This window comes from Triturus cristatus, chromosome 3_1 (assembly GCF_964204655.1).
Source record: "Triturus cristatus chromosome 3_1, aTriCri1.1, whole genome shotgun sequence".
Taxonomy (NCBI): domain Eukaryota; kingdom Metazoa; phylum Chordata; class Amphibia; order Caudata; family Salamandridae; genus Triturus; species Triturus cristatus.
Window position 1 is genome coordinate 683,830,076 of NC_140583.1, and position 15,781 is coordinate 683,845,856.

The window sequence follows — 15,781 nt, forward strand, 5'->3', positions numbered from 1 at the left end:
AGTTTTTGAAAGTAGTACTGTTTTCTGGGTTAAACCTTTCATCAGTAGAGAGTAAAAGTAGTAGAGAAAAGCCATATGGGATTTCTGAAATGCTGCCCAAGTCTTCACAGGTCACATTACCACTGTATAGGCAACAGGTGCATCCCATGTGAGCTTGTCAGCTCGTTTGTCCAGGGGAGCCTTTTAAACACAAAGGGAGAGGGAGCACATTGCCTCTCATCCCAGCACAATTCAACCAATTGCATTATGGTAAATGCAGTATGCTTGCTTCAAAGTTTCCAGACACACTTCTTAGTGACTGTCCCATCTCTTTTCAGACATACTTCTATATTTTTGGTGGACGTACTCCATTAAGGACTAAATTAGTAATACACCTGCTGTTTGTAAGACTGTCTGTGTCCCGGATGGCACCAGTTGGCCACAAAAGAGGGAGGGAAACCTGAAAGGGATGAGGTGGAGCCAGCATCTTCCTTTGGAAGTAGCAGGGCCAGCAGTGATGAAAGACTTGTGGATTAACAAACCTGCTGTCCCTCCATTACTACCGCCAAAACTGCACTATCGGAACAAGCAACTGTGAAAATCTTGTTTTATAATCATCTGCTTGGAGAAAGGAGGCGGTAAAGGCAAGGCTTTGGAGGCTGGCAGGATTGATGAGATGTCATATACTTAGCCTGCAATTGTTGCCACCTTTTCCAAAGATTCTGTCTGAAAACCTTAAAGGGACCATCCGATGTAGAGGTAAAAACAATTCTCTTTACCCAAAACTGCAACTCTTAACAATTGCCAACAGCAAGCATGTTAGAATGTTGCTTTGTTTGGTTATCTCAACTCGGGGTCTGAGCTTTATTATGACACTGTTCACTGAATGGGCCCTTCAAAACCCATTGTATATAATAATCCTGGCATATGTGATTTGTTTTATTGTCCATTTGAAAATAGAACTTTTCCCATTTCTTTTGGCATTCTAAGGTGGCATGATGCACAGAATTGAACAACAAGTATTTCAGAATGCTCTTGGCGAAACACTGGGCTATAGCAACAAACACTGATACCTCTGCACAAGTTAAAGGAAAAGACATTTCCACAAAATCTGTTATAGATGCACAACTTAAGTCAATTTATGTGAACGTTTCAAGACTACGTTGGCCATAGTGGCACATTGATTTTTAATAGCGACCTCTGACAGTCCCCGGGATCTGAAAATCTTAATACTTGGAGATGTAGAGATGACAGCCTACGTTTTACACTCTCAGTTTGGCACATTCATTCTAGCATCTTCTCACAGCAGCAAGGGTTATGCTTCAGCACATAAAGTCACCGGACTCTTGCTGGACCTAGGGTGTATCAATGAGTAGACAAAACAACATTGATTAAACATAGTATAAATAAATATTTATCTGTATGGTCTCTCTTTTTAGATGTAGCACCACATGACCAGACCGGAACTTATTTCCAATTTGCAATAGATCTCTAGAATTACGTTGGACTTTTTGTCACCTCATACATTCAATCTGATATGTGACCTTAGAATTTGTGGCTGCATATTTTCTGCCATGAATGATGATATAATGACAGTATGCAAGCAGGAACTAGTGACTGTATTGCTTCTAACATTAAATCTATTTATACTTTCAAAAATAGTTCAAAGAACTTGAAAAAAGGAGGCGAAATGAAAAGGGTAGAAAGGAAATAGGTTTTGTGAAATACAATATTAACAACTTTGAAGAATGCTTATAAAATCCCTACAAGACCACTTCTAGCCTTTGCACGGCATTGAAGAGCTGCTATCAAAGCTTTGCCAGTTTTCAGGCAGTCTTAAAGTCGGAATAGCAGTAATATGTCATTCCAGAGGTTTGTGACTTGTATACATTGGTGCCTGTCTCCAATTTGATAGTATCTAGCCAAGATATGTACTTGGGTATTACAGATTGTTCACATTCATATTCTTCATTTTGCTTTTAGGACTTTCTATATGTCATTCCAACTACAATTCAAGCAGCTAGAGCTGGCAACGCTATTCATGCTATCCTCCTCTACAGAAAAAAACTTGATCGGGAGGAAATTAAACCGGTAGGTAGTTTGGTTGAATTAAACTGGCCCATCAAGCGACATTGGAATGATCTTGAAAACAAAAATGTGTCAGGTTGTGTTTTTGTTGGTTGGGTGTTTTCTATGTGTTAAAATGTACTTTTAGGGTACCGTATTGGGGTTTCATTTGGCTATTTTTTCGATCTAAATGTATCGGGGAGCCTTGATGAGATTCTTCCTGATTTTGTTCTGGTGTACATCTATGCAAAATTCCAATAAAACACAGATTAGTTATGCTCTTTTAGTTGACGCATTATATCCCGCAGCCCACTTCTAACTATCCTAGACGTTAAGAATAGCCTATTTTATTTTAATCTGAAGATATGACGGATGAGATTTCTCTCTTGAGTCTTGAAAAAATCTGCCCAGAGTGTGAGTAAATCCAATAACCAGGTAAAAAGGTTCACTGGGGCCAAAAATATAACTGCGATTAGAAAAAAGGGTTATTCCTAATAGGCTGTTAAACACATGTACAGGACAAACCTCACATGTTGTGTACATGTTTCCACCTTATAGTAAGTTAAGGATTTTACATTTTGTTGGGAAATGTTTCATGTAAATCAAAATGATGAGAGATAATTAATGAGGTCCACTGAAAATAGGCTGAGGCCCTTCCATTTGTCCAAACACATCAGGTCTGAACTTGGGTTTTGTGTAGTGAGATTTAAGACCAATGTCTTTGTGATAAGCTTCCTTTTGAGATAATTCAAATGTGACCCTATAGAATATGGACACATCATAAGTTATAATGGAAAAGCTGTTTGTTTGAATCCTAAAATATCACCTGGGAACCTACAGATATTTGCTATATACAGCTATAAAACTAAAAGTAGACCCATGGTCTGGTGACATCGGTGTTCTCCCTGCACACCAGGTTGATTAGTACTCATCTGTTGTAAGAAAATACAATACACCCTGCGTGGAGTGACTTAAAAACGAGTGATTTAAAGCCTGATTGGGGGCATTGCCATGGCGCTTCATAGGTTTGTTTCTAAAATTAAACATAGAAAAACTTTCTTCAATATATATATATAAACTCATTTTATTTGGAAGCCATTTTAGTTGCACTGATTTTAGTTCTTCTTCCATCTCCATTGCAATCATGGTGACTGCTATAGCCAGGCTCAGACTCCTATTACCTTCAAGTTTTGTGGGTGCTAAATAGACCCATTTGAAAGAAAATTAAAGGACGCTTGTTTGGGGTGTACTCTGTTTCACAAATAGCATGTGTTTGGCATAGTACAAACATGCAAAAATCAAATTGGCATTGAGAGGGGTATTACTGCTGAAGTTGAGACACTTTTCAATATCTAAAATGGCACTGAAGTGTAACTGAAATGACGTGCCTTTTGCTCTGCACATGATTAGAGTAATGCAAGTAATTGGATCAGATATTTCAGAATGGTATGCGCAGTTTAGAAGCATTTATTTAGACTGGAAATATACTAACAGCTGTTTCCAACATAATCATAATTTTTACAAAGCACAGATGCAGCTATTTTGGCATTTTCTGTTTAACAAAGCAAACACCCCCACAATATGAGCTGTGTATGAAGTTGTATTATTAAATAACTTCATAGGTGGAAGGAGTTATTGATATCTAAGATTCACAAAGCACACTGTGGCTCCACTGTTGTCTTGAACACCTGACTGCTTAATCTGAAAAGGATGGCACAAGTATAAAAAATAGTATAGCCAGTATCCCCAGATTGATCTCTGTTTACTTAATCTGCATGTTTGTCATGTTTTTCCCCTTGAATGTCTTAATTATGTCTCTAAACACCCAATTGCTGCACATGGTTTTGGACAATTCTTCATGTGGAGTAGATTCTGCTGATGGGATCCACTGTTCCGCTTTGCTCGTCTCAGTGGGAACAGATGTTTAACACCTCTCGGATTCCAGGAGAAGAAACAGGTAAGTGGGGCCGTAAATTCAGTGACATGAACACTGGCAAGCCCAAACATCTGCAGAATATTTCCTGTGAGTGTCAGCTCAAGAACCAGTTCCTTTTATTCCTCTCCATTCAAACGGACCTTTATGTACATGAAGGGGTGAAGAAGAGCAAGATGCCTAAGATGATCTGAGAGGCATAAAACCATATGGAGCTCGTATAGTAGCCCACCAAAATATGACCGCCTTCTTTCCAGTAATTGTCAACATTCTGAATACTTGTAGCAGCAGATCCAAGTATTTGGATCGAGGTAGCTTAAAAAGGGGTTTGTCAATTCTCATTTTAATTTCAGCCATGCTAGTCAGACAACCCAATGTGGAATGCTGAGCATTGTATTTAACAGTAGGCATGTTCATGATTATCTCAAAATAGTCACTGAGTGTGCCAAACTGGTAATATTACGCAGATAATTGAACTTCTCGTGTTCTCTGTGGTTGGCCCTTTAAGTTATGTTTAATGTTGCCTGTTTTCATATTTCAACATACTTTTCTCCTTTGGTTTCTCAAGGTTATTGGGATTATTTTGTTTGTTTTCTCAAGTATTACCGTTTCTTCTTTTTATTCGTTTTTTGTGGTTTCCATAACTTTTGGGTTTTTGACTCGTTACTTTTCCTTTCAGCTTATGGCTCAAAATACCATTCCAATGTGTTCTGCTCAATATGAACGTATGTTCAACACTAGTCGTATTCCTGGAGTTGAGACAGGTACAGTTTGATAGTCCTGTCTTTGATGTTATGGCTCCATATTTAATTCTAACACACTTGTACACAATGAGGGGAAAACATTCAGCCCTTGGAATTGCCTAATAAAACCTATTGCTTTCATGCACTGTGAATTATTTGTAAATTATTTTCCCAAAAGATAAATCTGCATTGTTTTCAGTGTGCATTTCGGATCCCAATTCTGTGATAGATTTAACACACCGTTTTTACAAGATCATGGTGCAGCACGTTTCATAGCTCAATGATCAGCATAGGTATAGGTGTGATATTTTGCCAATGACGGTGGCCTGCTTGTATGGGAAGGAGGTAGTTGCTTTTACTGATTGTTTACTCTTTCCATTAGTGCTCTCCAGTAATAGGTAGAAGGTCAGTTTCTTACAAAAAGAAGCGAGACAACACCACAAACCTTTGGCTGTACATCGGTTTGTAGTAAGCTTCCACACTTCGACTACACAAATGTTTTGTAAAGGTATGCAAATGTAGCATTGCAAAAATGCTTTTTCTACCACATTTTAATCACACACACCCCTCTTGAAAGCGAGCTGAATCTCTTGAAAATGTTTTCTGAAATTTCTCTATTCAACAAAAACACAGAATATATTTTAGTGACAACTTCCTTTAGTTGCACAAAAGATCATTACAATATTTTTTTTTCATTATTGCCTTATGGCATTGAACACCACTTTTTCTGTGAAATTTCTGTGACGCATGGCTGAACAGAGAGGATATGTTTCTGGCCCGCCAGACCTATTTGACAAAACAATCCTTCTCAGGATATGCCACCCGGCTCAGATTTGGGGGCAGTCGCCACCCAGTTAAGTATCTTCAGGCTTCTTCATTTATATGTAGGCTAAAATATTTTACAAACATTCTTCAGTGCGCTTAAGGTGGTGAAGTGTTTCTTAGTGATAGAATAAACACCTCTAAAACAAGAGATTGGGTATCTTTCTGTTGCATCAACTTCATCTGACTTGTATTTGATATAGTGTCTGTTACACATCTCTCTTTCCTTTGTAAGTCTCTTGCCCTAGCCCACTCTCGTTATGGATTCACCGCTTTGTTTGTATTTAGATTTGTAGGACTACTAATTCGTGCAAGTGGGGGCTTTACTCTGATAATAACAGTTTCTCGAAGTGCTCCCTCTGCTATTAATCTTTTATCTCGGTTCTGGAACTAAATACATGGTCCTCAGCTCCATTCTTTGTATGTCTTTGTATTGAGGCCCAAGTCATTTTGTTTTGGCTATTTCTTTCAGATCACCCAGTTCTTCGGATGATTCAAGGACTTCTTCGGGGTCCCTCCTGCCTTTACTGTAGATTTTCAGTTGAAGACCTGAAATTCCTCCATCCTACTGTGAGCTGCTTTTTAGAGAGGGTACCTTGGCAGATCTTTGATTCTCTTCTTGGACGTCAGGGAAGGGGCTATCTGGAGACAAGGTTTTGTGTTGCTAGCCGTTAGTGTCTCATTTTGCTATAGAGTTGCTGTATATTTGCAGATGGAGGCCGTAACCTAATGTTAACACTAGATGTTTTCCCCTGAGTTTCCGTGGTTTGTTATTATTGCCTTTTGATCACATCATCATTATTGGCAGCCAACCAGGGATGTCCTGTATGCGTTGGCTATTTATTTGTGGTGTTTTCACTTGGGAGAATGTGTCTTCCTCCTTTTGCATCTTAGGTCAGTGTCTTTACCTGTTTAGGATCCTACTCTTTCGCATCACCTTGTAGATCGTTCTGCATCTATTTGATATTATATGGAGATCCATAATGCCCGAAAAGTCGCCAGAGGTCTGATTTGTAAGAGTTGGATTAGAACGGCAATTGTCCTCCAGACATGTTGACTAAATGTTAGCTTAAATTGCAAATGGGTGATCATTTATTCAGTTGTACTCATTTAGTATTGATGATCAAAAGCTGCAATAATTCAGTAATTTGTTCCTGTTGCCTGACATGTTTTAAACCGTCATTGGCTGTATACGCTCTTGCCGCACCTATTTGTTTATAGGCGAGTGAAGGCTCAAATTTCTACTTTAGTAATGTGTATTTGCAAATTCTGCTCTTCTGTATTCCCAGGTGCACCTTGTTTTGCAAACACAGAGAGCTTGTGGTAGGGCTGTGTGCCAATTTTCGAACTTGCTGATAGGCCCCCATGGCTTATCATGTTTTTCAAAAATCTTTGTTTGTCTGGCCAGGATGGCTTTAAACTCTTTCAAAATCCTTTATCCAAAAAATAAATAAAAGTAGTCCTCTTTGCAGTAGGTCTGTGTGCTTTATAAGAATTGGCGCCTCTGTCAATGCAACAAACAATGCAGTTTGTTTATACTGTATTTGAAACAAATAACAGTATCTTTTTTGCGAATTGAAAATAATTTCACAGATTTTTTTTTATAGCAACAGCTATTTTTGTGGTGAATATGCTAAACTCATTTCATGCATGCATGAAAATCGCTTCACATTCCCACAACTAACATATTTGTGCCCTGTCCTGCATGCGCTACACTCTGTGCCTGCTTTTTGCAGTTTTCATTATGATGCTTTGAATACTTTTAAATCCTTGTCTTGAAATTACTCTTCTGTAATTGTATGGTGGGCAGTGTTTCACATATTATCTGCAAATGTATGGGTTTTCTAATTACGTGATACTGGTGAGTATTTCTGTTCTTTAAGAAGAGTGTGCTCTTAGTCAAATTACTAAATGGAAAAACTTCCTTTAATATAGACCAGATTTATTTTGTGTTTTTGGGACTTAATTGAGGAGCATGTTTTGTTTTATTTTGTTTTACTTGTGTTTGAGCCTATGTGAACTACTGTTGGGCACGTTTTTCTGTCAAATCGTTAAATACATGGGAAGACCTAGACAGCAGCTTTCCTCAAAAATGGCTGTACAGTGCACTGTCTCATACACAATCCTTCTGCCACTTCTTGTTACTGATTACCCTTGCTCCACTCTTAATCTGATAATTCACATGCTACACAGATAGGACGGCCCAAAGGATCGATATTGAGAGTAGTATTTATTTAAGAAGTTGTATAAAGCGCATACATGTCCCAAGCAGCCATATAAGATCACTGTGAGAGTTCAAAAAAGCAAGGCATGGAAAAGAGGGTCCGAGAGAAGTGGGTCGATACTTTGTGTGGCATAATGCCCATAGGATAAGGAGAAGCAGTTAATTAGATTGCATAAGCAGATCAAGGAACGTGTATGAAAATAGTTTTAACTGGGGGTTTTCAGGCGATGTGAGGAAAAAATGCACCTGTGAGCAAGAAGGTTTTCAAATTTTATCCTAAATGGACGAAAGCCAATGGTGTCTGCATTTAATTGTTCTTTTACGCGAGTCATTTTGGGTACTCCCTGCTCGAGTCAATCCAGTGTCCACTTTTTTTTTGAGTCTTCAGGTCTTTTATCTCGAGATTCACTGTGATTTCCTAAGTTGTACATTACTGATTGACATTCTTATTGAACTGTAGCATTACTTGTAGAACCATGAAAGCATGTAATCCAAATCATAGCGGCTGCGTTTTTCAGATTTTCATTTCTTAGTGACGTTAGTGTAAAAACTTTAGAGCTATTAACGACCTTGTAAGGATCTTGTCTAGCAAACCTTTAACTGGCCCTTGGAGTATGTTTAAAATTTCTGGGGCATCATGATCCTTCTTGAGACTTGCATTCCAATCCTCCTGTTTCTGAAATATTTTAGGAATATCTTGGGACAGTGGACATGTTTTATTGCAAAATACTGAAATTCCTTGAAAAATAAAAATAATGAAAAAAGAGACTTCTAGAGTGCTCTAACCCAATGGTATTAAGGTGCTGCATCTGAGAATTCCTGAATCCTATAAAGAGAAACCCACCCCAGAGAGAAAAAACAAAGAGACCGAGACCCCTCAGAAAACTGAGAAGAAAGGAGATTCGAATAATCTGTGAGACCCAAAGTTTCATTTCAAGCCAGGTCGAAATGAAAGAAACAATTTATAGAGCATTCTAATTAAGACTAGCAGAATCCGTCCAAAATATGCTTTGTTGAAAGATGATGATTTATTATTTGTGTAGGTGGATATGCAATGGAATTCATGAGTTATGATTACACATGCAAAATTGAGCAGGCAGTTCACGTTTGAAAGAAAATTAATTAGATATATTTGTATAGATATCACTAATTTATTTTCATGACACTTGGGAAAAGGCAGGTATGCTGATTTTATCTTTCAATTTTTACTAGATGACAGTTTAAATGTTAAAAAACTTGACTGTTTTGGTCGACATGCTACTACTTACATTAGAAACTTCTCTTGGCCTTGAATACAAAACCATTTGTTTTGTGATAAATCTAGTAGTCGCATGTATAGCTTTAACAAGTAGAATACATTTGTGTCTTCTTTTTACTAGTGTTGATTTTCAGCACATGTTGTTTATCGATGGGATTCATACATTAAGCGTTTAATGTTATAAGTATATCACATTCTCACAATACTAACAATTTATCGATTACCATCTGTTCCGGGAGTCTCTAGAAAGGGAACTCACCATCCATTGCTGACAGAGGCCTTCTTAATCCCCACCTTAAAGCTGCAGAAAGATCTGGTTGTTCCAGCGTCTTATAGGGCAGTTGCCATTCTCAATGCTGACCACAAAATACTCAGCAAAGTCTTGGTGGACCACGTAAATAAGGTTCTACACTTTTGGTCCAACCCAATGACTTTTTTCCGGTGCATGTCTAACAATATTAGATGATTTTCCAGGCTCATGGCTGCTGTTCCAAAGTTATGTCCTGATTTTGGATCTTTAATTCTGGGCCTCGACAAAGCGTTTAAAATGATTAATTGGAGCTAGCTTTTTGCGGTCCTCGTAAAAATTGGTTTTGGACACAATTTTGTACGCTTAGTACAGCTGCTCTGCCAGAGTCAGACTGGAAGGCTGCATGACTGAATTGTTTGTAGTAGATAGAGGCACCAGACAAGGCTGCCTGCTCTTGCCCCTTCATTTCGCTTTTGCCAGGGAGCCACTGGCAATCCAAATGCGACTAGTGGGACACGAACGGAGCATTTCCCTCGCAGGTGGCATCCACATGATATCCCTTTAAGCGTGCGATGCCCTCCTCTATCAGAGAGACTCGGCTGGGCCTAGATGTGAGAGGCCAGATATTTGACAGATTCAGATGGGCCCCATCACTTCAGGTTAGTAGAGGCAAGTTTATACTATTTCCCTTGCGCAGCTGTCCTCTCCATCTAATAGCCTCACTAGGAGATGAAATACTTAAATGGGAGGACACCTGCTCTTCGATACCTGGAGATAAACATATACCACGATGATGAGAATTTGCGTGAGGGGAATTTGGAGAAGTGTCTCCTCACACAGGAGCCAGATAACATTCTGGGGATCACTCTCACACTCGGAGTGATAGAGAGTGTCACAGAGCTTATTGCCATCCTCAAGATGGTGATGCTCTCAAGGCTCCTGTACTATTTTGGCAACATCCCAAATTAATTAACCTGATGTTTCTTCAGGAACTCTGATGCTTTTCTGGGAGATCTGATATGGGCTTGGGGCTGCAAGAAAGTGGCATTAGCCACGCAGATACTTCCAATGGACCAGGAAGGGGTGGGGTCCCCAATTTCGAGGCGTATTATTTAACAGCAGCGATGGTTGGTAGAAGCCTTTCATGGGTGCCTTTATAAGAGACTGGGGCGATTGATAAGTTGTTGTGGCTATCCAAAATACTGAACCTAGCTCTTTCGGGTTCCTTGTCTGCCAGTGTGTCATCCAGATTGCTTTGGGGGGCTCTACAGGTCCTGGTTAAGTTTTGGCTGGTCACAAAAAGAACATCCATCCCCCCCCCCTCCTATGCCTAGTATTCCTCTCCTTGGCCTTTCGAAGCAACACGTTGGCCTTGATCAGAAGTGCATCATACAGCAGCAGGGTTGGACATACTGGGGGCCTTATTCCAGTACTGTCTCCTTTAGTTCATGCAATCTTTGCGAAACCAATATACACTACATGTAGGCAAGTTTTCAACACATGGTCTTATATCCCAAACCCTGCGCACAAGATGGGCACAAGATTGGCAGTTGTAGACAAGTAGCCAGCCATATATTGACTGACCTAAACACTGTATACTATAGGTAATAGCCAACACTGCATCATCTGGTTATATAAATTACAGAACACCTCGCCTCCTACACCCATTCAACACCCTCACGATATCTTGGAAACCAAGTTTGGAAGGGTTTTACGTGAAACATAATGGGCCTGAACACTGCACTATCCACATACAAATTCCTTGAAATTCCAAGTCTAAACTGACCTAGTTCTTCATCTTGCACTAGGCATACCTCCCACCTGCCAGTATTAATAAGATTTTTCCGGAAGCTACTGCCTCTTGCTTTCACTACAGACACTGACTCCCATCACATGCATTGGACTTGCCCATTCCTCTCGTCTTACTGGAACCAGGTCTTCCACTTGTACTGGTATACCCCTACATCCTGCATGGGGAACCTGTGCATTTGCAATTTTCCAGCGACCAAACCACCACAGAGTTGCGACACGTTTCCTAGACCATGGCCACCGTTTGGCTAAAGGAGCAATTACCTGCAAAGGGAAATCACTTCCCGCTCCTGCTCTCTCGGCATAGTGGACAGTGGTCTTACGTTGGTCCCAAGCAGAAAGCAAGGCCCTACATAGAGAAGACAAAAGGCCTACACAAGTGCCCGATAACAGAGATCTGTGATAGATTGTGGGCTGCTATAGGGGAAGAACCCAGGGAAAATGCTCCACCTACCTGAATTGAGACGGTCATAACATGTGTCACATGTCACATACCCTGCCACACACTGTGGTTTAACCCCACACCCTGTTTCACGCATTATAACCAACACCGCGTGGGTTACATAGGCAAGAAACCCTAGAAACACAACTCTTCGATCCTCCCACCCCACATGACTCTTACCCACACGACTCTAACCCACACGATTGTCACTCCCCTCCCTTGATGCCCTACTGTCTGATGCTTTCCAGTCGCTCAGATACAGTTGTTGCTTCCCCCCTTTCTTCTATTTTCTTTCTAAGGTGAAAGAGTTTTCAGGTATGCATGCATTATTAATTGCAAATTTCTCTACACCACGCACAGTTAGACACTTTCAGAGTATGCTGGACCTGTGGGTTATTCCAAGCCCCCCATTTGTCAATACCTCGACCCTGCTTTACCTGTGCGTCAGGGTCACACCATTTCCTATGTTTGGGATCATGACCATTTATTTACACAATGTTTCAAAGATTAAACCAGCAGTTTGTCCTATGCTCGTCTTTTATCCTTTTTCTTTTTTCTTGCTTGTCGTATACTATGAACTGACGTACAATACTACAATTATGTTTTGCTGGTATTTCCAACATACTGATTGTACACTATAAAAAAGTCAGTAGAAAAGGTGTAAACAAAATGTTGCTATTGTATAGAAACTTTGTGTATAAGAACCCTAGGAGAATTAAGCTCCTGATATGAGTGCCGTGATTCTTCACACACTAGGCTGCGTGCTGCCTTGTCCGCAGCACATTTTTGTAGTCATTGGCGCTTCTTAGTTTTTTTGCACCTCTTTAAGTACGCGATTTTTTGTAAAATTGAAATCCTCCTTTTATTAAAATCTTTGCTGTAGATGCACAGAATAAAAATCCAAGTTTTATACCCGGATAGGATTATGAAAGGTAGAATTTTGTAGTGATTTCGTTGTAGAGTACTAGAGTGGCACTGTATTTGTGATGTGTCTGATAACACATATGTTAACCCATCGATGATGTACTTGGTTCCTGTATTTAAACCATGTAGTTATCACTAGGTAGAAGCAGCAAGGAATGTGGTTCCTCTGGGTTTGTTAAAACATCTTTTTGAAACCTGACTTTCGATTCTAGACATAATCCAGCACATCAAAGACAGTAGGCACATAGTTGTGTACCACAAGGGACGTTACTTCAAAGTCTGGTTGTACCACGATGGTCGCCTGTTGAAGCCACGGGAGATCGAACAGCAAATGCAGAGAATTTTGGAAGATAAATCTGAGCCTCAACCCGGAGAGGAGCATCTGGCAGCTCTCACCGCAGGAGATCGGTAAGTGCACGTTTGAGACTGTGCTGACCTCTGATGTAGGGAAATCAACTATATCTTTTTGTTTTGCAGCTACTTACGCCTTACTTCTTTGTTTTGTTGCAATATGCTTTCATTCGGATTAGATTTACGATAAACCCACCAGTGTCGTACTTATTTTTGTGCTCTTTGAAGAGAGAAGCATTGAACACTTTCAAGTTCAGAATTGTTCTTTTTGTTACATCTCAGACGGGTGTATCTCAAAAGCCTGGGAAAGTGGCGTGAGCTGGGTGGGATGCAGGGCTGGAATTGGATGTTCAGCCTGATGGTTGGCGGATAATTGTATGGCAGTAAGATCGAAAGTTCAAGAAAGGATGGTTTCGGTGGAGATGTGTTTGTGGCTGGAAGTCTGGCAGAAGACATTTGTGTTGTCATCAGGCTTTAAGAGGCGAGGTGTTATAGGGTTAGGCTTCAGCATAAGTATGAGTGCTCGATGAAGGCACACGCTGTAACAGATTAAAACATAAAACACTTAGGAATGCATCACAAACTATAACTATATTTGTATAAATAAAGATATATGTAAAATTAGAGAATATATATATCGTATATAGATTGTATATTGGAAAGATTGTATTATGTGTTTGTTGTCTTCATCTAATGGTCCGTTATGTAAATTTGCTGACAATTCTTACTTCTCATTTGCAGAATACCCTGGGCAAAAGCTCGTAAGGCCCATTTTGCAAATGGAAAGAACAAGCAGTCTTTGGATGCTGTGGAAAGAGCTGCTTTCTTTGTCACTTTGGATGACACGGAACAGGGGTTCAACAAGGAGCATCCTGGGACCTCGTTGGATAGCTATGCCAAATCTCTGCTGCACGGCAAATGTTATGATAGGTGCGCTATTCTTGTCCCATACCGTAGCCCCTTTATCAGTATGTGATGAAATGACAAGGTGGTGTATAGAAACATAACTGTAGAATCCTGCGAAGAGCTTATGACACTGTATTTCCTTATTTTCAGTGCACAATGGCAAAATGAATCCGAATATGCATTGAAACCTCTGGTCAAATGCTACTACAAGCGTTCACTGCAGCTATATTATAGATTTTGATAACATTGGAAATGACATGCAGGCTTACTATGTGCAGAATTAGATTGCAGCATAAATCGTAAAGATTGAAATAGCTTACATACTTGCAGCATCTTGGCTTTTTTTATAGAAAAGTGAAACTTGTTTTTCTGTAAAACCTTACATTGCAGATATCAACAGTAAGTGTGTCCATAACAATACTCAATTATGTCCTCCACCAGTGTCTTCAGTGCCTCAGACATGTGTTCCATCTTTTACACATAGGTTGATAACGGGTGTTTGGTAGGACTAATGATTATTGACGGGACCACGACGTTGTAGTTCACTTATGTGTTTTGGGCAATGGCCAGTGGGTGAGGCTGGTTTCTTCAGGCTGAACTACCTTAGTGTTATGGTAAACCCTCTGTTTGCGTTTTCAGTTTAGTGTCATTCCTGGTTTCCATGGATGGATTAGCCTTGCTGCTTACCTTGGGACCATCAAGAGACAACTTGATTTGTTTGTTTATGAGAATTCAAGCCCAACACTATTGACCTTGGGATACCGAAACATTTTGTGCTTTACGGCATGACTTTGAATGGTGGTTTGTATCTGCTAGCCTAGATGTGGTCGCTGAAACCTAATACTGTGGAGAGGAGGAGGCATCATGAAATGCACGATTTGAAATAATACATCACACAGCTATTAACAAGAGAGAACACTGTACCAATATCAAATACTACTGCTGTGCTAATGTTAAAAATTACTATCCCAAGACGTAAAAGCCCTATGTTTCTTCCGTAAAAGGAACCATCGAGGGAGAAATAAAACTAGACGGCATACAACTAAGAGCAACGGGTATGGAATACCAGAAAAGCATTGAGGCTTGAAAGAGTAAACGAAAATGTTACACTGAAGTAGCAGTCAACACAGACAATGGTATCCATTTCGTAAGACTTTTTGGCCCAGAAATACCTTAGCACAATGACATGACTTCGTGGGAGCCAAAATGATGAAAGTTGAAAGTTCAGCATCACAAAAATTGATGTTTACATTGAAAAATCAAAACCTCACTCATATTGTACAGAAAAGACTGACGCTATCTCCAGAACGTTTTCAAGCCTAAATATCATTCCAGATAGGGAAACTCTATGTTCATAACCGAAAACTTGTGTGCTGAGAGATACTTAGATGAAAACATTGCATTTTTCTTACTCTTCGCCATTTGGGCCCCTCCCTTTTTTTTTTTCCTCTACCTCTGGGTCGCATAAGTTCAGTTTACCAAAAGCCTAGGTATTGCATCCAGTCCCTTGCGTAGAGAGCCACCATCAAGATTCGGTTCTCAAGAATCCTATCTGCACTGCTGGTGTTTATAACTGCAATTGAAGTTCAAAGTCTTTTTCCCAGAGGACCATTATTTCTCAACCATGGGGTTAGTCCTGGAACTGCAGGGAAGCAAAGTGCAAACTACTTCACTCAAAAGGAAACACACCTCAGTCTTTATCATTCTCTTTCCAGGTTTTCACAGGCAGGCAAATGTGTACATCACACTGATCACAACTGGTCAAAATCATTTGTTCATTTGAAGTAGTTGTCAACAGGGAAGGATGGTTTCAGAGAAAGAGCAGCGATACTTTTTAGGGAGATGAACAGATATGGACCCCCCTAGTGCAACAGTGTTGAGAGTTTGCCCTAGAACAAAGGACATGTAGTTATGTCACTCTGAGGACGACTACAGGGTTATCTGGAGAAAACTCGAATACAAAGTCACTAGACACCCTATATATGGTGACCTGTTGCCACGCACAGATGCACACACATTTTCTAAACTTAACTTTAATTACACAGCTCAAGGCCAGATACATAGGGAGACGGT

At 40.0% G+C, this 15,781-nt stretch overlaps 1 protein-coding gene across 4 annotated transcripts in view; it reads left to right on the plus strand.

The window, feature by feature from the left end:
- Window positions 1-15,781, plus strand: part of CPT1A (carnitine palmitoyltransferase 1A) — a 386,602-nt gene that overhangs the window by 178,073 nt on the left and 192,748 nt on the right. For 2 of the 4 annotated variants that reach the window (XM_085644765.1, XM_085644764.1), the window contains exons 8-11: window positions 1,963-2,070; window positions 4,659-4,743; window positions 12,664-12,859; window positions 13,544-13,732. In XM_085644765.1, the coding sequence (XP_085500891.1) occupies window positions 1,963-2,070; window positions 4,659-4,743; window positions 12,664-12,859; window positions 13,544-13,732 (578 nt within the window). Of the gene's footprint in view, window positions 1-1,962; window positions 2,071-3,915; window positions 4,004-4,658; window positions 4,744-12,663; window positions 12,860-13,543; window positions 13,733-15,781 lie in introns of all 4 variants that reach the window. The other 2 variants (XM_085644763.1, XM_085644762.1) reach the window with 1 other exon arrangement.